This window comes from Anomaloglossus baeobatrachus, chromosome 9 (assembly GCF_048569485.1).
Source record: "Anomaloglossus baeobatrachus isolate aAnoBae1 chromosome 9, aAnoBae1.hap1, whole genome shotgun sequence".
Classification (NCBI taxonomy): Eukaryota; Metazoa; Chordata; class Amphibia; order Anura; family Aromobatidae; genus Anomaloglossus; species Anomaloglossus baeobatrachus.
Window position 1 is genome coordinate 221,715,381 of NC_134361.1, and position 27,119 is coordinate 221,742,499.

Below are 27,119 nucleotides of genomic sequence, written 5' to 3' on the forward strand. Positions count from 1 at the left end.
CGGTGACCAGTATACCCTGGTAGTGGGGAAGATAGTCCCGGCCTCCGCCCCCGTACCTGATTGCATTATAGAATAAGAAGTGAGGTAGCGGTTCCCGGCTGCCTTTTCCTACAGTTGTTTTGAAATACGTTTACCCCAGTTAACTGTTAAAAATGGACCATGGTGTCAGGACTGGCGACACCACCCCAAAAACTCTCTTAGGTCTTGTAAATAACTTCCCCCATCTACCTTCTTGTTACTCACCGCCAGGAGGCGGCACCCGCTGGAGAGGTCGGTTGGAGGAAGGGCCTGCGGTGGAGTCGGCCGAGGCCCATTCACCACGGAAACCAGTGACTACCCTCCAGGCCAAAGGGTTCCGGTCCAAGGGACGCTTTGGGGTGATACAGGGTGCGGAACTTTGACCCGGACACTGACAGAGACACCCACCAGAACCCAGGATGGTGTGACACCTGACTAGCGGTGGCACCAAGGGAGGGTATAGGTGTTTTGGGTGGCGGGAAAAAAGGGTAGATGGTAACCTGTTCCATAACGTTCAAGCTATGTGCCTCCCATAAAGGGAAGAAATGTTCTAATGTTGACTGTTTAAATGTTATTCTCGTTTTTACCTTTTTCCAGATGCTGAAAAATAAACACCGGTGCCGGACAGCCCGCGGACGGGCTGTGTTTTACCAAGGGGGAGTGTGATGCCCTGGCAAAACCAGGTAGTCACAGATGACTGTACCCCCACAAGGGTACAGGAATCGCCTCCTCCTTGGGAATTAACACCACACTTCCCACACATAGGAACATCAGCCACAAATCCTAGTTGCCCCCCCATGGCAGTCAGGACACACCAGTGGGCGGGACCAGGCAGATGGGAACGAGGTAACAAGGGGTGGGAAGTCAGTTGAAGTGGAAGTTGAAGTTCGAGTTGGAGTTGGAGAGTGGAGTTGGGGGAGAGCAGACAGAGTCAAACAGTGAGGAGTCTGCAGTGTGGTCAGGGTTGGAGCCCTTGGACCACAGGAAAACCAACTAGGTGGCAGAAGGCAGTAGGGCTAAAGGTGACGGAGATCCGGTCGCGCGAGACCTGAAGTGGGCCGGGGCAGGGTTGTAGCACACCAGTACCGACAACGGGAATTCGGTCCGGAGGCCGTGCACAGACGGGGTACCTGGACCCCAAGACGAGGCAAGCTTCAAGCCCCTTGTTAATTAACCAGCGGGACTTCACAAATTCTTTTCTGGATGAATGAATGAAAATTTCCATAGACACCTCCTAAATCATGTACAAAGCCTTCCCAGGAGAGCAGAAGCTGTTATAGCTGCAAAGGAGCCGGCTCCATATTAATGTATATGAATGTAGAATGGCTGGTCAGAACAGTTCCTGTAGCATGGACCCCTTTACATTTTTCACTCTGTTTCATTGCAGCCCTTTAGTAAATTCAAAAAAGTTATTTTTCTTCTCATTAATGTACACTCTGCACCCCCATCCCCCATCTTGACAGAAAAAGTAGCAGAAATGTACAAATTTTTGCAAATGTTTTAAACAAGAAAAACTGAAATATCACATGGTCACAAGTATTCAGCCCCTTTGCTCAGACACTCATGTGTAAGTCACACGCTGTCCATTTCCTTGTGATCCTCCTTGAGATGGTTCTGCTCCTTCATTGGAGTCCAGCTGTGTGTAATTACACTGATAGGACGTGATTTGGAAAGGTGCACACCTGTGTATATAAGACCTCACAGCTCACACTGCATGTCACACCAAATGAGGATCATGAGGTCAAAGGAACTGCCCAAGGAGCTCAGAGACAGAATTGTGGCAAAGCACAGATCTGGCCAAGGTTACAAAAGAATTTCTGCAGTACTCAAGACTCCTAAGAGCACAGTGGCCTCCATAATCCTTAAATAGAAGTACCAGAACTCTTCCTAGACCTGGCCGTCCAGCCAAACTGAGCAATCATGGGAGAAGAGCCTTGGTGAGAGGTAAAGAAGAACCCCGAGATCACTGCGGCTGAGCTCCAGAGATGCAGTAGAGAGATGGGAGAAAGCTCCACAAAGTCACCTATCACTGCAGCCTCCACCAGTCGGGCCTTTACGGCAGAGTCGCCCGACTGAAGCCTCTCAGTGCAAGACATATAAAAGCTTGCATAGACTTTGTAAAAAAAAAAACACATGACGGACTCCCAGACTATGAGAAATAAGATTCTCTGGTCTGATGAGACGCAGATAGGACTTTTTGGTGACAATTCTAAGTGGTATGTATGGAGAAAACGAGAAAACCAGGCACTGCTCATCACACAGTGAAGCATGGTGGTGGCAGCATCATGCTATGGGGCAGGGACAGGACGACTGGTTGCAATTGAAGGAAAGATGAATGAGGCCAAGTACAGAGATATCCTGGAAGAAAACCTCTTCCAGAGCGCTCAAAACCTCCGACTTGGCTGAAGGTTCACCTTCCAACAAGACAATGACCCTAAGCACACAGCTAAAATAACAAAGGAGCGGCTTCAGAACAACTGTGTGACCATTCTTGACTGGCCCAGCCAGAGCCCGGACCTAAACCCAATTGAGCATCTATGGAGAGACCTGAAAATGGCATCCACCAGCATTCGCCACCCAACCTGTCGGAACTGGAGAGGATCTGCAAGGAAGAATGGCCGAGGATCCCCAAATCGAGTATCCCAAGAAGACTCATGGCTGTACTAGCTCAAAAGGGAGGGTGCCTCTACTCAATACTGAGCAAAGGGGCTGAATACTTATGACCATGTGATATTGCAAAAATTTCTACATTTCTGTTTTTTTCTGTCAAGATGGGGGATGGGGTGCAGAGTGTACATTAATGAGAAAAAAAATGAACTTTTTTGAATTTACCAAATGGCTGCAATGAAACAAAGAGTGAAAAATGTAAAGGGGTCTGAATACTTTTCGTACCCACTGTATAATGTGGTGGAGTCTCCAGCATTGGACTGAAAAATCTCCAGTGGGCCTTGGATATTCCATAAGGGTTGTCCATAGACCTCGTGGCCACTAAAGAGTCCCTAAGTTGGGAGGAACCGAATGCTGATTGGCATCTGTACCCCCCAACCAGCATCTGGATTTCAGTAGTATCTACGCTGTTATTCCGCCTGTGGTTGCTCATGTCTCGTCTCCAGGCATTGTATCACAATGTTAGGATTTGGCTCTACTTGTGGGTTGAAGAACTTCTCAAACCCACAAGTAGAGCTGAATCCTAACATTGTGTATGTTATGGCTTTACAGTGAGATTCAGTGTCTCACAAAAATTAGCCCTGGTCCAAAAAAGACTTTTTGATGACAAAGCATTGGCTTTGTATAGATGAAAGGTTGACCCTCAGAATCAAGTCCTCTGGTGGCCCAACGTTCCCCAGCCTGACACTGGGTGTCCCAATACTTTTGTCAAGTGGGTCGTCTTCTAAGACTGGGGTGTAATATTGGGAATTGTTGAGGTGTCACCAACTATTATGTCACAGAATCAGAAGATTGGGTTCTCCTGGTGTCTTTATCTCCCGACAGATCAATGAGGGTCATTGGCCTAAATTTGTCAGTTTCGCTCTAACTAAACACTTTTTTTTTTTGGTATTGGGGTCAAAGATTGCGCTTGTTACATTTGCTGAAGAGAATCGGCTGTGACAGGAGGTGAAAGCATCAATCAGAGAAGGAGCCATGATCCTGAACGCACTGCTTCTCCTGCTCGGTGCAGCCGTTATCTGCGGCCGGGCAAATGACACCTGTCCAGGTACGTGACGGTCACATTAATATTGTGGTGACAGACGCCTTCTACACCCGATCGCTTTAATATCACGTGACCCAGGCAAATGCGAGACGTCTTTTTTTCTTCTATATGTCTTGGGAGTTTAGCTGTGTCCTCCTCTTATTTTCGGCACTGTGCAGTGTGTGGCTGTTAGACAACTGACTGCAGCAGGATCCTCCCCCCTTTTTTGCAATTTGAACAAAAGCTAGCTCAGCTACGCCCCTTGTATCCTAGTACCCAAAAGATGTCTTTAAGACTGAATTTTTTCAGGATCATGAAAAAAATGCTACAGACCAACATACATGGAGATGACGTATATTTCTGGTTTATATAATCATTTATTGCTGGGTTTACTGTCCCGTTACTGGGGTGTGGACATGATTTTTTTCAATAAAGTAATAGAAAATGTGACAAGTTCGGCTTTCTATCTCCTCACAGATGTGAGACTAATGGGTGTTGGGCAATCAGACAAGCTGACTGTTCTAAGAGGACACCCAGGGATCCCGGGACCACCAGGACTGCAGGGACCTCCAGGACCACAGGGATTTAAAGGTAAATCATGCAAATTATTAACACAGTCAAAAAAAATATAAGCAACAGTCCCTTGTTTGAGCAGGGATGAGGGCATATGTGCGCTCTGTCTGGGGCAATCCCACAGAGGATGAATAGTGGTACTGTAAACCGGAGCATGGCAGTGCCCGCTCATCACTAGTGACCAGTACTGAGCACCGGAGCATGGCAGTGCCCGCTCATCACTAGTTACCAGTACTGAGCACCTGAGCATGGTAGTGCCCGCTCATCACTAGTTACCAGTACAGAGCACCGGAGCATGGCAGTGCCCGCTCATCACTAGTTACCAGTACAGAGCACCGGAGCATGGCAGTGCCCGCTCATCACTAGTTACCAGTACTGAGCACCGGAGCATGGCAGTGCCCGCTCATCACTAGTTACCAGTACTGAGCACCGGAGCATGGCAGTGCCCGCTCATCACTAGTTACCAGTACAGAGCACCCGAGCATGGTAGTGCCCGCTCATCACTAGTTACCAGTACAGAGCACCCGAGCATGGTAGTGCCCGCTCATCACTAGTTACCAGTACTGAGCACCCGAGCATGGTAGTGCCCGCTCATCACTAGTTACCAGTACTGAGCACCCGAGCATGGTAGTGCCCGCTCATCACTAGTTACCAGTACTGAGCACCCGAGCATGGTAGTGCCCGCTCATCACTAGTTACCAGTACTGAGCACCCGAGCATGGTAGTGCCCGCTCATCACTAGTTACCAGTACTAAGCACCAGAGCATGGTAGTGCCCACTCATCACTAGTTACCAGTACTGAGCACCCGAGCATGGTAGTGCCCGCTCATCACTAGTTACCAGTACTAAGCACCAGAGCATGGTAGTGCCCACTCATCACTAGTTACCAGTACTGAGCACCCGAGCATGGTAGTGCCCGCTCATCACTAGTTACCAGTACTGAGCCCCCGAGCATGGTAGTGCCCGCTCATCACTAGTTACCAGTACTGAGCACCCGAGCATGGTAGTGCCCGCTCATCACTAGTTACCAGTACTGAGCACCCGAGCATGGTAGTGCCCGCTCATCACTAGTTACCAGTACTGAGCACCCAAGCATGGTAGTGCCCGCTCATCACTAGTTACCAGTACTGAGCACCCGAGCATGGTAGTGCCCGCTCATCACTAGTTACCAGTACTGAGCACCTGAGCATGGCAGTGCCCACTCATCACTAGTTACTAGTACTGAGCACCCGAGCATGGTAGTGCCCGCTCATCACTAGTTACCAGTACTGAGCACCCGAGCATGGTAGTGCCCGCTCATCACTAGTTACCAGTACTAAGCACCAGAGCATGGTAGTGCCCACTCATCACTAGTTACCAGTACTGAGCACCTGAGCATGGCAGTGCCCACTCATCACTAGTTACCATTACTGAGCACCCGAGCATGGTAGTGCCCGCTCATCACTAGTTACCAGTACTAAGCACCAGAGCATGGTAGTGCCCACTCATCACTAGTTACCAGTACTGAGCACCTGAGCATGGCAGTGCCCACTCATCACTAGTTACCAGTACTGAGCACCTGAGCATGGTAGTGCCCGCTCATCACTAGTTACCAGTACTGAGCACCTGAGCATGGCAGTGCCCACTCATCACTAGTTACCAGTACTGAGCACCCGAGCATGGTAGTGCCCGCTCATCACTAGTTACCAGTACTGAGCACCCGAGCATGGTAGTGCCCACTCATCACTAGTTACCAGTACTGAGCACCCGAGCATGGTAGTGCCCACTCATCATTAGTTACCAGTACTGAGCACCCGAGCATGGTAGTGCCGCTCATCACTAGTTACCAGTACTGAGCACCCGAGCATGGTAGTGCCCGCTCATCACTAGTTACCAGTACTGAGCACCCGAGCATGGTAGTGCCCGCTCATCACTAGTTACCAGTACTGAGCACCCGAGCATGGTAGTGCCCGCTCATCACTAGTTACCAGTACTGAGCACCCGAGCATGGTAGTGCCCGCTCATCACTAGTTACCAGTACCGAGCACCCGAGCATGGTAGTGCCCGCTCATCACTAGTTACCAGTACTGAGCCCCCGAGCATGGTAGTGCCCGCTCATCACTAGTTACCAGTACTGAGCACCCGAGCATGGTAGTGCCCGCTCATCACTAGTTACCAGTACTGAGCACCTGAGCATGGTAGTGACCGCTCATCACTAGTTACCAGTACTGAGCACCTGAGCATGGTAGTGCCCACTCATCACTAGTTACCAGTACTGAGCCCCCGAGCATGGTAGTGCCCGCTCATCACTAGTTACCAGTACTGAGCACCCGAGCATGGTAGTGCCCGCTCATCACTAGTTACCAGTACTGAGCACCCGAGCATGGTAGTGCCCGCTCATCACTAGTTACCAGAGCATGGTAGTGCCCGCTCATCACTAGTTACCAGTACTGAGCACCTGAGCATGGTAGTGCCCGCTCATCACTAGTTAACATGTTAAATAAATAAATTAAAATATTCCCAGTATTTTCAGCATACATCGTGTGATTGTAATCATACAATACAGCCATCTATATATTGAAATGTGTATTTCTTCTTAATTAAGGTGACCAGGGACCTCCGGGAGAAACAGGGGACAATGGACTGACTGGAGACAAAGGTAAGATCACACCATGGAGACGTCTAATACAGGGGTTTATGCTGAGTTCTCTGATTTCTGTTATATGTACGGACATGGATATCTGTGAATATTCGGATACAGAGTGTTGGGATCGTTCACAGCGTTCAAATCTTTGGGTATCAGCATCCCCCAATATACAACATAACCACAAGATGCCGACAATACGGTTCAGAGAACTGTAATGCTCTGTGTCCGGTCCGCTCTACATCTGTGATGCCGGGTAACGTCGGACCGCAGGGAAGGGCTGAACCGTCCTCTGTTCCAAGGTTCAAAAGGAAGAGTTCTATAAGATCAGTGGATAAGTGGAGTATAAGTAACACGTAAAATAAAAGCTACAAAAGTACAAATATTAAAGGGGACATATATTTCTGTCATGTGGCCTGTTTGTATATCGAGACCTAGAGGACTGCGGTCTGCTACTTCACAGATTAGCGATGGGGGCGGCTTTATCTGTTTAGAGACCACAAAACAATATATAAAATCTTTTGTATTTTCGCTTTGAATCTAGGTGATAAGGGAGCGCCTGGAGAAATGGGAAAACGCGGAGCCCCAGGACAAAAAGGTAATGGGGCGTGAGAAACATTTTCAGCACCATTCTTCATGGGACTGGGGGGACTTCTGACAAGTCTGGGACCGGAAGGTCACAACGACTTTTTATGTGCAGATTCTGCATTTTGTGTTTGGGTGAATCTACTTTTTTTTGGTGCTGTAGGGGTTAAGGAATATTTCCTACTTGGCTATCCTTTGTAGCCTTAATCTCGGGTGCAGCTCTTTATGACCACTCCTCTGTGCTATAAAAAGTCATGTGTTTTACCATCTGATGCTGGTGATAGAATCTTCATTGTTATGCTGACCACTTTGGAAGGAGCCTGTCTTTGGAAGAAGCTGAAGAGTCGTGACAATTTCAGCTGTGGTGATTTCCTGCATTGGTGGAGCTTGGACTGTTTTCCTTTTGTGTCTAATTTTCCCTGTCGGTCTCGCTTCCCTTATGTGGTGGTGAGACTAGTGCTCTTGCCTGCCTTATCACTAGCCAAGGTAAGTTCAGGGCCAGTGAGGGCCTAGGCATGTGATCGGGAATGGGGAAAGGACCCGTATAGGGATGTTAGGGGGTGCAGGGCTCAGCCTCAGGTGAGTGGTGGAGGGTGACCTTGCTCTCCTCTCCCTAGCACCAGGACCCACCATTGTATCGTGTTCCTGCTGTTCTCTGTGTGTTGCAGCGCTTGCCAGGAGTTCCTTTATACCTTGCGGAACCCAGGTAGTCACTGCATGACCATATCTCTCCAAACTGATTTAATATTACCACCTTACTCTAATCTAATGCTGACCCACTCCCCTTTTATATTTTACTTCTGCCTGACCCGGTCTGACTGATCCAGAGCTGCACATCACTCTGTCCATTTAATACTCATGGTTCTACTTGATGTCCATTTGATTGCTTCTGATTATATCCACCCCAATGTTGTATTGAGTGGTCACACACACTCTTTAGCTGAGAATGTCCACCCCCCCCCCCCCCAGTGCTGTATCCAGTGGTCACACATGCTCAGTAGCTGAAAATGTCCACCTCGGTGCTCCATCCAGTGGTCACACATGCTCAGTAGCTGAGAATATCCACCCTTGGTGCTCTATCCAGTAGTCACACATGCTCAGTAGCTGAGAATGTCCACCCCCAGTGTTATACTCAGTGGTTACACATGCTCAGTAGCTGAGAATATCCACCCGTGGTGCTCTATCCAGTAGTCACACATGCTCAGTAGCTGAGAATATCCACCCCCAGTGTTATACTCAGTGGTCACACATGCTCAGTAGCTGAGAATATCCACTCCCAGTGTTATACTCAGTGGTCACACATGCTCAGTACCTGAGAATATCCACCCCCAGTGTTATACTCAGTGGTCACACATGCTCAGTAGCTGAGAATATCCACCCCCAGTGTTATACTCAGTGGTCACACATGCTCAGTAGCTGAGAATGTCCACCTCGGTGCTCCATCCAGTGGTCACACATGCTCAGTAGCTGAGAATATCCACCCTTGGTGCTCTATCCAGTAGTCACACATGCTCAGTAGCTGAGAATGTCCACCCCCAGTGTTATACTCAGTGGTCACACATGCTCAGTAGCTGAGAATATCCACTCCCAGTGTTATACTCAGTGGTCACACATGCTCAGTAGCTGAGAATATCCACTCCCAGTGTTATACTCAGTGGTCACACATGCTCAGTAGCTGAGAATATCCACCCCCAGTGTTATACTCAGTGGTCACACATGCTCAGTAGCTGAGAATATCCACCCCCAGTGTTATACTCAGTGGTCACACATGCTCAGTAGCTGAGAATATCCACCCCCAATGTTATACTCAGTGGTCACACATGCTCAGTAGCTGAGAATATCCACCCCCAGTGTTATACTCAGTGGTCACACATGCTCAGTAGCTGAGAATATCCACCCCCAGTGTTATACTCAGTGGTCACACATGCTTAGTAGCTGGGAATATCCACCCCCAGTGTTATACTCAGTGGTCACACAAGCTCAGTAGCTGAAACTATCCACCCCCAGTGTTATACTCAGTGGTCACACATGTTTAGTAGCTGGGAATATCCACCCCCAGTGTTATACTCAGTGGTCACACATGCTCAGTAGCTGAGAATATCCACTCCCAGTGTTATACTCAGTGGTCACACATGCTCAGTAGCTGAGAATATCCACCCCCAGTGTTATACTCAGTGGTCACATGCATTCAGTAGCTCACTCCCACCACATGTAGATGGATCTGGGTGGCACTTAGTATTCTCCGCCTATCAGGTGAACGGGGAAGGCGCCACATAGCTCTACACACATCTATTTATTACATTACATATTTTTTCTTAAGGTGACCAGGGAGTTCAAGGAATAACAGGAGACAGAGGACTAACCGGAGAGAAAGGTAAGGGAACGTCATGTAGACATCCCATACAGGGGATGTTTGAGGGTAAGAAAACATGGCTACTTTCTTGGAGACATTGTCCATGATCTTGAGCTGCTTCTAGTATTGAGTGACAATGCTTTTTGACATTTTTTTTCTTATTTAGGTGACCAGATAAAGGGAAAAACTGGTGAAAAAGGACAAACCGGAAAGAAGGGTAAGATTTTGTCATGTTGACTTCTAATGGCGGGGGTATATGGGGGTAGGAAAACATGGCTACATTCTTACACACCGCTCTACTCAGTGGCGTATGTTCTGAAGCTCTCCACTGCTCTGCACCACAGGCGCGATGAAGTGACCTAATCGTGCCTGCTGCGCTGAGCTGTCAGAGCGCAGACACAGCGGGTGAATGATGGAGGACGGAGCGGAGCTCTACCACTTTCATCACAGCTTTCAACTGTATCATCATCCAGGATGCTGACACAGCTGAACGTGCAGTAACGGACGGGGGGACCCGATGCCACTTTTCTGTTGCTTTGCTGACTCTTTTCAGATCCACTTTGTTGTCCCATAGGACCCATCCCGACGTCACCCATTATCCTCAGGCCACGTCCCAGCACCTTGTGAAATCTGCTGCCTCACAACCTCCCCTTTACTAGAATTTACAACCTACCCGAAAAATGAATTTGGGATTTTCACATGACACCCTATTATGTCACAGTGTCTGCTCCTTTTCCGTTGCTTTGTGTTCACTTCTCTGCTGTGATGTCTCTGTCGTCTTCAAGCTCTTAATTTATACTTAAAGAATTGAATTGAAGTGTTACTTAAGTATTATTAGAAGCATTGCATATTTTTTTTTTCTTAATTAAGGTGATCAGGGACCTCAAGGTAAAACAGGAGACAGAGGACTGAAAGGACAGAAGGGTAAGATCACGTCATGTAGACATAGGTTTCTAATACAAGGGTTGCATGCTACTTTCTTTTATGTTTTGAATTCAAAAGCCGAAACATATGACATAACCCATACTGTTACATACTCCACCTTACATGTCCAGTGTTGGTGGTCGCACATGCTCAGTGTTTATAGACCAGGCGCAAATGTTATCACCATACAGATACGAAAAAAAAAAGATCAGTGCACCCAGACCAAAATTACTAATAACAACTTTAAAGTAAAAATACAGACCCAGACCACATATTACCACTACATGGTGTTATGATCCGGAACCATGGAAGACCACCATAAATCATTGGTAAAAGGTGACAAGAGCATTGGCAACTAATCTGGCCGCCATCCCCTTACTAACCATCACAACTAGAAGTAGCCAAAGGGTGAACTAACATCCTGTGCACCACGAACCCAGCCGGAGAACTAACTATCCTAAAGGTAGGAAAGATAAATAACTCTCTGCCTCAGAAAATAGATAAAGAATAGCAAGCCCCCCACATTCAAAGACTGCGGTGATATAGGAAAACACAATACACAGATAGATGAGAGGATTAGCAAAAGGTGAGGCCCTGACTAAAATAGGAAAGGACAGGAAAGGGGCTGATGGTGGCCAGAGAAAAACCCTACAAAATTCCAAATTCCTGATAGTACAAAAAGGTCCTCAGATCGCACGATCTGCACTCCGTCCTATACCAGGCGCTCTTGTCATACCAATGAACAGAAAACAGGAATCATTACAAATTCAAAAAGCCACAAACACATTGACTTATAGGAGCAATACTCCAAACATAACTGCAGGGAGTTTCCCAGCTAAGCAACTGAGAGGGAAGATCCCTGCATGCGAATAAACTGAAAACAACCACAGGAAAATGACAAACTCAGATAAGAGTAAAAGAACCAAACAACAAATAAAGAGCAAAGCACTTATCTGGGGTAGATGTGGTATGGAGCAGGATGAAGCAGGCTGGTGAACAAGGAACAACTGACATCCGGCATAGCCTGCTATCAGACCAGGATTTAAATAAGCAGAGAGTTAGCAAAGGGAACAGCCATTGCACAACACACCTGGTCTCTGTCCAAACCATTCCTGGCCACAAGAGGGAGCCTCACAGCAGCCAAAGCATAACTGACATTCACAACAACATGGTGTGTAAATAGTACCACCATTCAGTGACCATATAGCGCCAGATACCAGTTCTACACAGACTATACAAGTGATTACTGCACTATTAAATCCAGTGACTCAAGGGTGACATGCAGTCATTCTTTGTCCTTTTCTTCTCCATCCAGCCAGGTCCGTCACGACGACTTCTTTTAGCCACAAAAGCAAACTTTGTTGCTCAGAAATTTTTGGCTTCTAACTTGTGGCATGTGGACTGGATACTCAAGAGATAATAAAGACCCGCCGATAAGAAATCTGTGCCCTAGAAATAATTTAATCTCACCAGCCCTGACCATGCTGGGTGGACGTTCAGTCTTAAATGCAGGTTACTGGTGACCTTACTAGCCAGTTATTTTGCACGGTGGCTTATTGGCTAGTAGATGGATCAGGAAATTACGTATTTGCATTTGGCTCCTATCGGATGGGGGGGATGTCACATCTCTACAGATATCTATGTTTTACATTATATATTTTTATTTACTAAGGTGAAAAGGGACCACCAGGGAAAAGAGGTGACCTCGGACTAACCGGAGAGAAAGGTAAGGTGGTGTCATGTCCTCGTATAATACAGGACCACATTCACCTGTGCAGTGGGCTGTCTGGTATTCATATGATGGGATTAAGAAAGTCTTCAGTGTTATATGCTTGTTATGGCGCCACATGGTAGTTTTAGTTCCTTTGGAGAATGTCCACCTTGTGTATCCGGTGATGGTGGTCGCACATGCTCAGTAGCTCCATCGCCCACTCAGGTGTAGTAATGCTGGTCTCAGATATGATGTCAAATCCATATATTAATAAACTTGATCATTTAATAATTACTATGGATGGCTGCCATGTTGATGGATCTGGGTATCACATACATGTATTCTGCTCCTATCGGGTGGATATGGAAGGTATCACATCTCTCCTGTTTATTGACTACGGGGCGGCACATTGCTCAGTGGTTAGCACTTCAGTCTTGTGGTGGCTCAGTGGTTAGCACTGGAGTCTTGTGGTGGCTCAGTGGTTAGCACTGCAGTCTTGTGGTGGCTCAGTGGTTAGCACTGCAGTCTTGTGGTGGCTCAGTGGTTAGCACTGCAGTCTTGCAGCGCTGGGGTCCTGCGTTCGAATCCCACCAAGGACAACATCTGCAAGGAGTTTGCATGTTCTTCCCGTGTTTGCGTGGGTTTTCTCCGGTTTCCTCCCACAGATAGGGACTTTAGATTGTGAGCCCCAATGGGGACAGCGTTCCTGATGTATGTAAAGCGTTGCGGAATATGTTAGCGCTATATAAAAATAAAGATTTGATTTTGATTTTTTTTACCACAGTTACCAATAGACCAATTATAAAAAAGTTGTCACAGTCACTAATTATCATTCTTCTTTAGGAAGCAGAGGAGAAAAAGCCGCAGAATTTCAAGGTAAGAGACGGATGGTACATAAATTCATTTGCCAGGTGAAAGGATGTGGAAATGTTATAGTCAGTTTCTGACTTCTGGTCTATTTGGGTTGAAGACTTTATATGAATTATACTTTATTACATTACATATCCTGTACTGATCCTGAGTTACCTCCTGTATTATACTCCAGAGCTGCACTCACTATTCTGCTGGTGCAGTCACTGTGTATATACATTACATTACTGATCCTGAGTTACCTCCTGTATTATACTCCAGAGCTGCACTCACTATTCTGCTGGTGTAGTCACTGTGTATATACATTATACGGTATTACTGATCCTGTACTGATCCTGAATTACATCCTGTATTAGGCTAGTTTCACACTTGCGTTCAGCGCATTCCGTCACTATGGAGAATAGCGCAGTCCGTTAACGGACTGCGCTATTCTCCATAGAGTTGTATGGACGACGCACTGTAATACTGCAGAGCTGCACTCACTATTCTGCTGGTGCAGTCACTGTGTACATACATTACATTACTGATCTTGTAGTGATCCTGAATTATATCCTGTATTATACTCCAGAGCTGCACTCACTATTCTGCTGGTGGAGTCACTGTGTACATACATTACATTACTGATCCTGAGTTACATCCTGTATTATACTCCAGAGCTGCACTCACTATTCTGCTGGTGCAGTCACTGTGTACATACATTACTGATCCTGAGTTACCTCCTGTATTATTCTCCAGAGCTGCACTCACTATTCTGCTGGTGCAGTCACTGTGTACATACATTACTGATCCTGAGTTACATCCTGTATTATACTCCAGAGCTGCACTCACTATTCTGCTGGTGCAGTCACTGTGTACATACATTACTGATCCTGAGTTACCTCCTGTATTATTCTCCAGAGCTGCACTCACTATTCTGCTGGTGCAGTCACTGTGTACATACATTACTGATCCTGAGTTACCTCCTGTATTATACTCCAGAGCTGCACTCACTATTCTGCTGGTGCAGTCACTGTGTACATACATTACTGATCCTGAGTTACCTCCTGTATTATTCTCCAGAGCTGCACTCACTATTCTGCTGGTGCAGTCACTGTGTACATACATTACTGATCTGGAGTTACCTCCTGTATTATACTCCAGAGCTGCACTCACTATTCTGCTGGACCCTGCTCTTTTATTGATTCTCCATTTGCTATGCACCTGTACATTTTTGAGGCCACATACAGGGTGTCACAATAAATGTATTGAAAAATGTAAATGTGCTCACATTTTATAGGTGCAAAGAACTGTAAGGAGCTGAGGAACCAGGGCAAGGTTCTCAGCGGCTGGTACATTATATACCCGGAGAACACGCCGCCCTTGATGGTGCTATGTGACATGGTCACGGATGGAGGAGGCTGGATAGTAAGTTGAATGATGAAGATGAATATTGCATTTTCCATCGTCTTTCTTGATTTCTATCTGGTGACTTAGCAACTGTAGAAATGGCCAAATACTCAGAATATTAGAAGGAAGAAAAAAGCGAGGGAGGGAAATACAAAGGATTAATAGTGTAGAAGGTATAAAATGTAATAAAAAGCGTTGAAAGAACCATGAAGATGAGATGATTAATATATCCACCTTTCCTTCCAGGTGTTTCAGAGACGAGTTGACGGTTCTGTAGACTTTTACCAGGATTGGGAAACCTACAAAAGAGGATTTGGTAATCAAGTCACCGAGTTCTGGTTGGGCAACGAGAATATTCACCGTCTCACATCCGGAGGTAGCGATCACGTCCTGGTGATGGTCAATGCTGTTGTCATTGTTTCCCGGGATTACAGCTTTCTTAGTGTTTATAAATGTCCCGGTGAGGATCATAGTGGTCTCTAATTTCCTCAGACATAGGCAAAAGGGGAGTCTATTACCGTCATCCAAGGTTCCCCATTCTCTGTGGTCAATCCAGATTTCTTCTGAGTATCATGCAGGGTCTCAAAAGAATTGTCCGGCAGCCCAACCCTACAAGTGAGATTGTCTCAGATGGGCCAGATCTTCAGAATTAAGTCACGTGGGCTCAGTCAGATTGTCTCAGATGGGCCACATCTTCAGAATTAAGTCACGTGGGCTCAGTCAGATTGTCTCAGATGGGCCAGATCTTCAGAATTAAGTCACGTGGGCTCAGTCAGATTGTCTCAGATGGGCCAGATCTTCAGACTGAAGTCACGTGGGCTCAGGGTAGAGGGGCTTCTGCCAGAATCAGATTTTCACAAATTAAAAGTTGGATGGAAAATCCCTTGAAATGTTGTCCATTGAGTATCCACATCACTGTCTGATCTGTTCCTGTAGGTCGCTTTCAGCTCCGTGTGGATTTAGAGGATTTTGACAATAAGCGAGTCTACGCCACCTACTCCGGATTCAGTCTTAAAGGAGAAGGAGATTTCTACCGGCTGAACCTTGATAAATTCATTGAGGGCACCGCAGGTAAGAGAAGCAGATGTTCCATAACTTGGTATCATTTACTGAAGCCACCATGCAAAAAAAAGTAATAGACAATTATGGAAAATAAGTCCATGTGTGTCTGTCTCACAAATGGAGCTAGACGTTAAATTGCATGGAAAGCTGTAAAGTGCCGGCCATACACATTAGGTGGATGTCAGCCAAATGATGCTTCAGCCGATTGTGCGTCCAACAGCCATCTCAGACAACATCCCTATACACAGGAGCGCCGGCTCGGCCAAGACATCGCCGCCAGCACTTTAATCTCTTGGAGAACAATGTGAGCAGCACTCCAAAATCCGACATCTCTGTTAACCTGTCATTAGTCACGTACACATTAGACCAATGGTCAAGCTCTTCAATATTGGCAGGTTTGCTCTAATGTGTAGGTGATCAGCCACTTCTTATAAGAACACTGAACCTGACAAGGAGATGTGACTGCCACTTCTAGGGATGCTCAGTCATCTTAAGGTAAAGATGGTTGACCTCGGTGAGATCAACATCCAACACCGCGGAGACACCATCACGTGTTTCTCAACGCAGTGACACTAGAACAAGGCCCCCTGGGAAAATATGCAAAACAAGAATTCCGCGGAGACACCATCACATGTTTCTCAACGCTGGCAGGAAACTAGCCAAGTCTTTCACCGGGAAGGAACAACCACAGGAAGGGCAGTCTCCAGTCAAGGAAACCGCCTATGCCAAACATGGTATCCATCCACAGACAGCTGTTTCAGGGTATCAGTGTGGAGTAGGAAACTGGCTAGTGGGAAAGACCTGGCCTACTCCACACTGATGAGGGGCAAAAACCCCGAAACAGCTGTCTGTGGATGGATACCATGTTTGGCATAGGCGGTTTCCTTGACTGGAGACTGCCCTTCCCGTGGTTGTTCCTTCCCGGTGAAAGACCTGGCTAGTTTCCTGCCAGCATTGAGAAACATGTGATGGTGTCTCCACGGCATTTTTGTTTTGCATATTTTCCCAGGGGGCCTTGTTCTAGTGTCACTGCGTTGAGAAACACATGATGGTGTCTCCGCGGTGTTGGATGTTGATCTCCCCGAGGTCAACCATCTTTACCTATGTAGTCTTCTACTAGGCATTGCTCCCACTAGCCAGTTTCCTACTCCACACTGATGAGGGGAAAATACCCCGAAACAGCTGTCTGTGGATGGATACCATGTTTGGCATAGGCGGTTTCCTTGACTGGAGATTGCCCTTCCCGTGGTTGTTCCTTCCCGGTGAAAGACCTGGCTAGTTTCCTGCCAGCGTTGAGAAACATGTGATGGTGTCTCCACGGCATTCTTGTTTTGCAGTCATCTTAAGGAACATGTGCCTATCTCTATTTCTATTGTCATATATGGAAAGAAATCTGGGGGCTTGTACCTACTTTTCACTTGATGGTATATTCTTACTGACAAATCAAAGACATATTACTTGTAATCCATTCATGTGTATCTTTAAACGCAAGAACGCATACCTGGTGCCTCGCAGGCCTGCTAGGTTACTTGTTTTCTATGGTAGATTTCTATGGTTCAACGTTCTAGGGTTAATCTGTTGAACTGAAAGAAGCTTCTATCCAAAAGTCTAGATGGTTACTAACTTGTTTCTTATTGTCACAAGACCACCAAACCCCGCGCCTGCCCACCATGTTCATGTACCTTCCACTTCAATACTTGTCTGCTTTCAATGGGTTGAGTTCTGAGTTTATAGATCTGGTCCTCTGCTGAAGATCCTCAGCTCTTTGACGAAAGTGTCTTTAGCTCTTGAAGACCTGATTTGTCCTCCACTGCAAAGATAGTCCACTAGCTTGAATAAGAAATTACAGTTGGTTGGTCCTTTGGTCGAAGACCTTGCAACGTAATCCATGGTTATCGATCAAAGCATGGAAAGCCCTTAGATGCCTTCATGTTCTGCCAACAATTCCCTGCTCCCCACAATGAGATGGAAGTCCTAATAAAAACTATTTGTGGATAAAATAAAAAAAAAAATATCCTGAGAGCATCTCATATATATTTATTGGAAGGAAGGAATATTTGATATTGTGGAGAAGTCATTTATTTCTGCAGTCCTCTTCTTTGATTTTTGTTCTAGGTGATTCATTAGGATACCACAAGGATCAAGCTTTCTCCACCAAAGATAAGGACAACGACAAGGGTGAAGAAGGTTGGACACCCTGTGCTGTAGGCTACAAAGGAGCCTGGTGGTTTAAATCCTGCTACTACAGCCACCTGAATGGGGAATACGCAAGGGGCGAACAATCAAAAGCAAAAGGGGTCGTCTGGATGGGATTTAGAGGCAATTTGTATTCCCTTAAGTTTTCGGAAATGAAGTTTCGTCCTGTAAAGACATGAAGCCTTTTCTCTGTATGAGCTGCACGTTCCTCTCCCCTATTTTTGCTTTAGTCAGGAAGGTTGGTGCTAGATGACTTTGGATAATTTTTAGACACTGTTGTCTAACTTTACACCACCTTTTACTTTTTTTGGGCACCAATACTGGGACCCACAATTTTGGCACAACTTGGCGCACACTGTCACATCTTAAGCCGCGCACCTTCCTGATCGACCATAATAAAGTCTCTGCACATCTCACAGTAGAATTAGTGTAATTATTTTAATTGGTAAAAAATATGTATTGTGATGATATTTCTGTCTGGTTCCAGGGAATATGCGGCAATCGCGCCACGATGTCTTTGATCTTTTCCTACAAGTAATAATCATAATAATAATAATAATAAACTTCTTTCATTCTTTTGAAGAAATGCAACATTTTAGCTTCCTTATGTCTTTCTTTTCTGTCTAAAGACATCAGTAAAATAGCATAAGATTTATTATCAGGTGGGAAAACAGTCAAAAAGGATTACCAGAGATTCTGACATAGATTTTAAAGTAAGTCCATCAGCCTCATCAGGTTTAAGAGCTTATAAATCTATACGGTTATGTTGTGAAATCTTTTTCAAAGGTTTTCTGGAAAGTTTTATTATGATCCATTTTCTATTAGATAGGAGACAAGTTACTGATCACTGGGGGTCCAACTGTTGAGATCTCTGCGATCCTGAACGGGGGTCTTCATCTCAGTTCCATTAACTGTATGGGACTGGCAGAAAAGCTGATTTATATTTTGGCATGAACAATCTAATGTTTATTTTGCTGCATGTTTTAGGGGGGCTTTACACGTTGCGACATTGCTTCCGAAATATGGTCGGGGCCACGTCGTTAGTGACGCACATCCGGCGCCGGTAGCGTCATCGCAACGTGTAAATCCCAGGTGCAACAATAAACGATTGCAAAAGCGTCGAAAATCGGTGATCTGTGTAACGTTGTTCATTTCCATAATGTCGCGTCGACCGCAGGTACGATGTTGTTTGTCGTTCCTGCAGCTCCACACATCGCTGTTGTAAACCCGCAGGAACGACAAACATCTCTTTACCTGCGTCCCGATGGCAATGTGGAAGGGAGAAGGTGGGCGGGGTGTTATGTCCCGCTCATCTCCGCCCCTCCGCTGCTTTTAGCGGTGACGTATTTGGTGACTTCGTGGTGACGTCGCTGTGACGCCGCACGCACCTCCCCCTTGAAGGAGGGATAGCTCGGGAGTCACAGCGACGTCGCCGAGCAGGTATGTGCGTGTGAAGCTGCCGTAGCGATAATGTTCGCTACGGCAGCAATCACCACATATCGCATGTGCGACGGGGGCAGGTACTATCTCGCTCGGCATCGCTAGCCGATACTAGCGATGTCGCAACGTATAAAGCCCGCCTTACTCCAGTGAATGAGAGTTGTAACAGACGGTTTCGACTTAGTTCTTTTAGATGAGCCTTTTCGCACTTCCATTTCCTTTCTATATTGTGATAGAGAATTACCAGAGACCACTCTGATTCTTGAGAGATCGGCACATTATAAGTGCAGACTGCAGAAAATGTCACTTTCAGCTTATACAGCGGGAAATAAGTATTGAACACGTCACCAATTTTCTAAGAAAATATATTTGTAAAGTTGCTATTGACATGAATTTCTCACCAGATGTCGGAAATAACCCATCCAATCCACACAGGCAAAGAAATAAAACCATAGATGTCCATTAATTTATTATGTGAAATATTTAGAGATGAGCAATCCTGCCAAGATCGGAATGATTAAGGATCGCCGATCCCGCCTGAGATCGCCAATCCGATCATTGAACCTAGATGAACCCATTAAATTCAATGGGAGGCAAAAGTGATGTGTTGTAAAATGGTGTAGGGGGGGGTTGAAAAAGAAAGAAAATAAAAAAGGGTTAAGGCAGTAAATTCTAACAGAGTCCCCGCAGCTGCAGCCCTACTTCCGGGTCCGACAATGATCTCTAATGCATATTCACTGATTTGCCCTTCACCGGTGTCTCTGATTGGCTGCTGTTGGACCACGCCCCCACCCTATAAGACAGTGTCTGTGATTGGTTGGAATCACACATGCTGTCTGTGTCCTTATACTGGGGATAAATAAATAAATATGAAGCTGGGCCCTCCTGTATTGATACCAGCACAGATAAAGCCACGGCTACAGGATGCAGCCCCCTGCCGTGTGCTTATCATGGCTGTGTATCAAAACCTCATGCAGTTTTAAAAATTATTTAAAATAAATAAATAATTTAAAAAACAGAGTGCGGTCCTCCCCAATTTTGATACCCACCCAAGATAGAGCCCGACAGCTAGTGTCTGGTATTCTCAGGCTGGGGATACCCATGGTTATTGGGAGCCCCACAGCCTAAAAATAGCGCCCTGCAGTCACCCAGGATTGCCACTGGTGCGGTGGCAATCAAGGTCATAAGGGATTAATGGCAGCCCACAGCTCCCACTAAGCCCTGGATTAGTGATGGGTAGGGGTCTGCAAAATGTTTCACCACTAATCCTATAAGTAAAAAGAAATAAACACAAACACAGAAAAATCCTTTATTTAAAAAATATAAATTAAAAGACACCTTCTTTCACCAATTTATTAACCCCCAAATTGCCCAGGTCCGATGTAACCCACACTATGAAGTCCCACGACGCTTCCAGCTCTGCTACATCTGAGTCACAGAGATTGCCATAGAACATGACTGCCCAATGTGGGTTTCAGGCAGAGACGGAGTGAGCCATGAAATCAGCGGTGACGTCACTCAGGTAAATGGTGGTCACAGCTGGAGATTCCCATGGTCCTCCACCTGTAACCGCAGGTAATGTCACCTCAGGGGACTTCAATTAACTCAGTGACCCCACATCAGAAGGTCACCTGACGTCAGGTTACCTGTGGTTACAGGTGGAGGACCGTAGGAACATCATTTTACTATAATATGTACTGCTATAACCCTTTTGCTTCCTTTTTTTACAGTGGTCAATCACAGCTATGCCAATACTTGACATGGCTGTGATGTGCAGGGATAGGATGTTTTTTGCCATCCGAACATTTACCAATCTTTGGCGAGATTGCCTACTTTTGTGGTAAATGATCGGCCTATGATTGTACGATTTTAACATTTTCCAATCTTTGCCGATCAGGATTGCTCATCTCTAGTAATAATGAGAAATAACACAGGGAAAAAGTAGTGAACACATGTGAGAGAGAGGTGGAAAAAAGCTATGGAAAGTCATGACACCAGCTGAAATCTATTAGTAATTAGAAAGCGATCCTGCCACTTAATGAAAAATAATAGTTAGCTCAACTGATGTCTCATTACCAGGGTACCACACAAGAAACATCTCATGATGGGTAAAATCAGTGAGCTGTCTCATGATCTTTGCAAAACATACTGATGTCATTGGTTAGAAAATTTCAAAACTACTGAAAGGTCAAGTGAGCACAGTTGGGGCCATAATCTGGAAGTGGAGAGAACATCATTTCAGTTTAAACTGGCCACAACCAGAATCTCCCTGCAACATTTTAGACAGAGGAGTGAAAAGAATTATTAGAAGAGTTGTTCAAGAGCCAAGAACACCTATAGACAATTATAGAAAAACCTGGAATCAGCAGGTAAAACTGTTTCACAGAAAACAATAAGTAATGCACTCCTCCTCCATGGCATGTATGCACAGTCACCTCTTATGGCTGTGTGTGCATAGTCGGAACCCAATTACTCTCTGCCCCTATTCAGATTGAGGTCTGTATTGACACATGGTAAGGTTTTAATAGTAGAGTTAGGTAGGTACTGTCTCAATTTGGGTACACCTTGTTACGATGGGATGGCTTTACGCTTTTTTGATCAAAAATAGTGTTTACTAAGTACCCTATGTTTATTCATATGCACTATGCTTTTATTTAGTTACAGCAGGGTATATGTCCATATTATTTTTATCTTGGGTTTTCTTTGTCTTATAGCCAGTGTGAACATGCGCTTATATGCCTGTATAACAGCTCATGCTCGGGCAATTTTTTTGTTGTTAAATATTTAAACAAGCCTGTGAAGTACTGGGAGAAAACAGTCTGGTCAGATAAGACTAAAATTGAACTCTTTGGAGACCATAATACACACCATGTTTGGAGGCCAAAAGGCAAATCACCCCAAAAATACCAAACAGTAAATTATGGAGATAAGAATATCATGGTGTGGGGCTCTTTTTCAGTATACAGCATTGGCAAACATCACAATAATTGATGAACGGATGAATGGACAAATGTACTGAGACTTTCTTGATAAAAAAATTAATTTATCAGGATGATAAAGATGAAACGACTGTGGATATTTCTGAAAGACAAAAACATTCAGCCAAGGAAACTCTCAATTTGTTTCAGAGAAAGAAAATAAATCTGCTAGAATGGCCGAGTCGATCACCGGAGCTGAATCCAATAGAAAATGTCTGGAAAGAACTAAAGCTCAGAGTTCATAGATAGAGCCGGGACCTGCAGAATGTGAAGAGAGTTTGTGTGGAAGAATGGGCCAAAATTCACCTGAGCAATGCGGGTGACTAGTGTCTCCATACAGGATGTGAGGAGTGTGTGTGCGGAAGAATAGGCCAAAATCCACCTGAGCAATGCAGGTGACTAGTGTCTCCATACAGGATGTGAGGAGTGTGTGCGGAAGAATGGCCCAAACTCCACCTGAGCAATGCAGGTGACTAATGTCTCCATACAGGATGTGAGGAGTGTGTGCGGAAGAATAGGCCAAAATCCACCTGAGCAATGCGGGTGACTAGTGTCTCCATACAGGATGTGAGGAGTGTGTGCGGAAGAATGGCCAAAATCCCACCTGAGCAATGCGGGTGACTAGTGTCTCCATACAGGATGTGAGGAGTGTGTGCGGAAGAATAGGCCAAAATCCACCTGAGCAATGCGGGTGACTAGTGTCTCCATACAGGATGTGAGGAGTGTGTGTGGAAGACTGGGCCAAAATCATACCTGAGCAATGCAGGCGACTAGTGTCTCCATACAGGATGTGAGGAGTGTATGTGGAAGACTGGGCCAAAATCCCACCTGAGCAATGCAGGCGACTAGTGTCTCCATACAGGATGTGAGGAGTGTGTGCGGAAGAATGGGCCAAAATCCACCTGAGCAATGCAGGCGACTAGTGTCTCCATACAGGATGTGAGGAGTGTGTGCGGAAGAATGGGCCAAAATCCACCTGAGCAATGCGGGTGACTAGTGTCTCCATACAGGATGTGAGGAGTGTGTGTGTAAGAATGGGCCAAAATCCACCTGAGCAATGCGGGTGACTAGTGTCTCCATACAGGATGTGAGGAGTGTGTGTGTGGAAGAATGGGCCAAAATCCACCTGAGCAATGCAGGCGACTAGTGTCTCCATACAGGATGTGAGGAGTGTGTGCGGAAGAATGGGCCAAAATCCACCTGAGCAATGCAGGTGACTAGTGTCTCCATACAGGATGTGAGGAGTGTGTGCGGAAGAATGGGCCAAAATCCACCTGAGCAATGCGGGTGACTAGTGTCTCTATACAGGATGTGAGGAGTGTGTGTGGAAGAATAGGCCAAAATCCACCTGAGCAATGCGGGTGACTAGTGTCTCTATACAGGATGTGAGGAGGGTGTGCGGAAGAATGGGCCAAAATCCCACCTGAGCAATGCAGGCGACTAGTGTCTCCATACAGGATGTGAGGAGTATGTGTGGAAGAATGGACCAAAATCCACCTGAGCAATGCAGGCGACTAGTGTCTCCATACAGGATGTGAGGAGTGTGTGCGGAAGAATGGGCCAAAATCCACCTGAGCAATGCAGGGACTAGTGTCTCCATACAGGATGTGAGGAGTGTGTGTGTGGAAGAATGGGCCAAAATCTACCTCAGCAATGCAGGCGACTAGTGTCTCCATACAGGATGTGAGGAGTATATGTGGAAGAATGGACCAAAATCCACCTGAGCAATGCAGGCGACTAGTGTCTCCATACAGGATGTGAGGAGTGTGTGTGGAAGAATAGGCCAAAATCCACCTGAGCAATGCAGGTGACTAGTGTCTCCATACAGGATGTGAGGAGTGTGTGCGGAAGAATGGGCCAAAATCCACCTGAGCAATGCAGGTGACTAGTGTCTCCATACAGGATGTGAGGAGTGTGTGCGGAAGAATGGGCCAAAATCCACCTGAGCAATGCAGGTGACTAGTGTCTCCATACAGGATGTGAGGAGTATGTGTGGAAGAATGGCCCAAAATCCACCTGAGCAATGCAGGTGACTAGTGTCTCCATACAGGATGTGAGGAGTGTATGTGGAAGACTGGGCCAAAATCCCACCTGAGCAATGTGGGCGACTAGTGTCTCCATACAGGATGTGAGGAGTGTATGTGGAAGAATGGGCCAAAATCTCACCTGAGCAATGCAGGCGACTAGTGTCTCCATACAGGATGTGAGGAGTGTGTGTGGAAGAATGGGCCAAAATCCACCTGAGCAATGCGGGTGACTAGTGTCTCTATACAGGATGTGAGGAGTGTGTGTGGAAGAATAGGCCAAAATCCACCTGAGCAATGCGGGTGACTAGTGTCTCTATACAGGATGTGAGGAGGGTGTGCGGAAGAATGGGCCAAAATCCCACCTGAGCAATGCAGGCGACTAGTGTCTCCATACAGGATGTGAGGAGTATGTGTGGAAGAATGGACCAAAATCCACCTGAGCAATGCAGGCGACTAGTGTCTCCATACAGGATGTGAGGAGTGTGTGCGGAAGAATGGGCCAAAATCCACCTGAGCAATGCAGGGACTAGTGTCTCCATACAGGATGTGAGGAGTGTGTGTGTGGAAGAATGGGCCAAAATCTACCTCAGCAATGCAGGCGACTAGTGTCTCCATACAGGATGTGAGGAGTATATGTGGAAGAATGGACCAAAATCCACCTGAGCAATGCAGGCGACTAGTGTCTCCATACAGGATGTGAGGAGTGTGTGTGGAAGAATAGGCCAAAATCCACCTGAGCAATGCAGGTGACTAGTGTCTCCATACAGGATGTGAGGAGTGTGTGCGGAAGAATGGGCCAAAATCCACCTGAGCAATGCAGGTGACTAGTGTCTCCATACAGGATGTGAGGAGTGTGTGCGGAAGAATGGGCCAAAATCCACCTGAGCAATGCAGGTGACTAGTGTCTCCATACAGGATGTGAGGAGTGTGTGCGGAAGAATGGCCCAAAATCCACCTGAGCAATGCAGGTGACTAGTGTCTCCATACAGGATGTGAGGAGTGTATGTGGAAGACTGGGCCAAAATCCCACCTGAGCAATGTGGGAGACTAGTGTCTCCATACAGGATGTGAGGAGTGTATGTGGAAGAATGGGCCAAAATCTCACCTGAGCAATGCAGGCGACTAGTGTCTCCATACAGGATGTGAGGAGTGTGTGTGGAAGAATGGGCCAAAATCCCACCTGAGCAATGCGGGTGACTAGTGTCTCCATACAGGATGTGAGGAGTGTGTGCGGAAGAATGGGCCAAAATCTCACCTGAGCAATGCAGGCGACTAGTGTCTCCATACAGGATGTGAGGAGTGTGTGTGGAAGAATGGGCCAAAATCCCACCTGAGCAATGCGGGTGACTAGTGTCTCCATACAGGATGTGAGGAGTGTGTGTGGAAGAATGGCCAAAATCCACCTGAGCAATGCGGGTGACTAGTGTCTCCATACAGGATGTGAGGAGTGTGAGTGTGGAAGACAAATACTTTTATATGAAGTAATAAATACATTTCAGTGATGTGGTTAATACTTTTTCCCTATTTCTCAATATTACACATCACTCAATTTATGAACATCTATAGTTTGATTTCTTTGCTTGTGTGGATCGGATTGGTTGTTATCAATATCTGGTGAGAAATTCATGTCAATAGCACCATTAGAAATATATTTACTTAGAAAATTGGTGATGTGTTCAATATTTATTTCACTCGCTATATATAGTAAATTACAGTTTAACAGCTTGTCTAAATGAGTTCTAACCTTTTTTATTCAGACATGCTGTTTCTCCACTTATGAGTCACTTTGTTTCCTTCTTTGAACTCATCATTCAGTCTGAAAAATTGCTGAATTTCATCTTGATTAATGGAAGATTAACCACCATTTTGCTGAGGGATCGGATCCAATCAGTCTATTCAAGTCTATGGAGAAAGTAGAGGGAGGTGTCACGGGAGTGTTGGGTTATGTCACGCTTCCCGGTCCCCGTGCCCCGCTCTCCGGTCCCCGTGGCCCGCTCCCCGCTTCCTGGCGGCGTCCCCGGCTCACCACTCCGGTCCCGGCCTCCTCTTCCTCGCCTGCGCCCTCCATGCGTCCAGCTCCCCGCTCCCGGCGCTCCTCTGCGACGTGGGACACTCAGCCGGGCACCCCTGCTTCCTCTGCACCGCTCCCTGGACTGGCTTCTGGCACACGGGCCTCGCGCATGCACATTAGGGCACGCGCGCGCGGTCATTGACCCTTTCTTAAAGGGCCAGCACCTAGAAACAGGAAACTGCATAGACAGGTACAGGGTATATTAGGATTCTCTTTCCTGGTGGGCGGGGCCTGTTCTACGTGTTTAGTAAGCTAGGAGTTCAGGTCCCCGTATTGCTGTGCCCTGTATTAACCCCTGTCTGTCTCGCAGAGCCTGTCCTGCCACGCCAGCCGCTCCGGACCACGTCCGTTCCAGTACCCTGACGGTGACTTTGGCCGATGTTCCACCACCTCTGCAGCTCCGCCAGTCTCCAGTCCCTGGCTCCGTTTGGTGACCCGTCCCATTGCTCAGCAGGTTCCGGATTCCGCCTGACCCTACAACCCAGCCTCGGACCCTGAGCCTCGTCACCCGGACTACCGTCTAGAACTCCGTGTTCTCAGCGACATCTACCTTCCAGCTCCCCTACGGACTGTCTTGCTACCAATAGTGCTTCGGCTGCCGTGCATCAAGA

At 46.5% G+C, this 27,119-nt stretch overlaps 2 protein-coding genes across 4 annotated transcripts in view; one reads left to right on the top strand and one right to left on the bottom strand.

Moving 5' to 3' along the window:
- The window catches only part of LOC142251627 (ficolin-1-like), a 293,970-nt gene that overhangs the window by 132,257 nt on the left and 134,594 nt on the right, over positions 1–27,119 (bottom strand). Inside the window, exon 1 of one of the 3 annotated variants that reach the window (XM_075324598.1) lies at positions 14,969–15,029. The exons of the other annotated variants lie outside the window; for them this stretch is intronic. The gene's annotated coding sequence lies outside the window, so the exon portion shown is untranslated. Of the gene's footprint in view, positions 1–14,968; positions 15,030–27,119 lie in introns of those variants that run through there. 3 annotated transcript variants of the gene reach the window in all.
- Positions 3,661–18,946, top strand: LOC142251914 (uncharacterized). The gene is made up of 15 exons (XM_075324964.1): positions 3,661–3,733; positions 4,187–4,300; positions 6,867–6,920; positions 7,450–7,503; positions 9,811–9,864; positions 10,010–10,060; positions 10,714–10,767; positions 12,440–12,493; positions 13,322–13,354; positions 14,625–14,752; positions 14,981–15,110; positions 15,671–15,805; positions 17,912–18,159; positions 18,655–18,705; positions 18,818–18,946. The coding sequence occupies exons 1-15, from the start codon at positions 3,661–3,663 to the stop codon at positions 18,944–18,946; spliced, it is 1,362 nt and encodes a 453-aa protein (XP_075181079.1).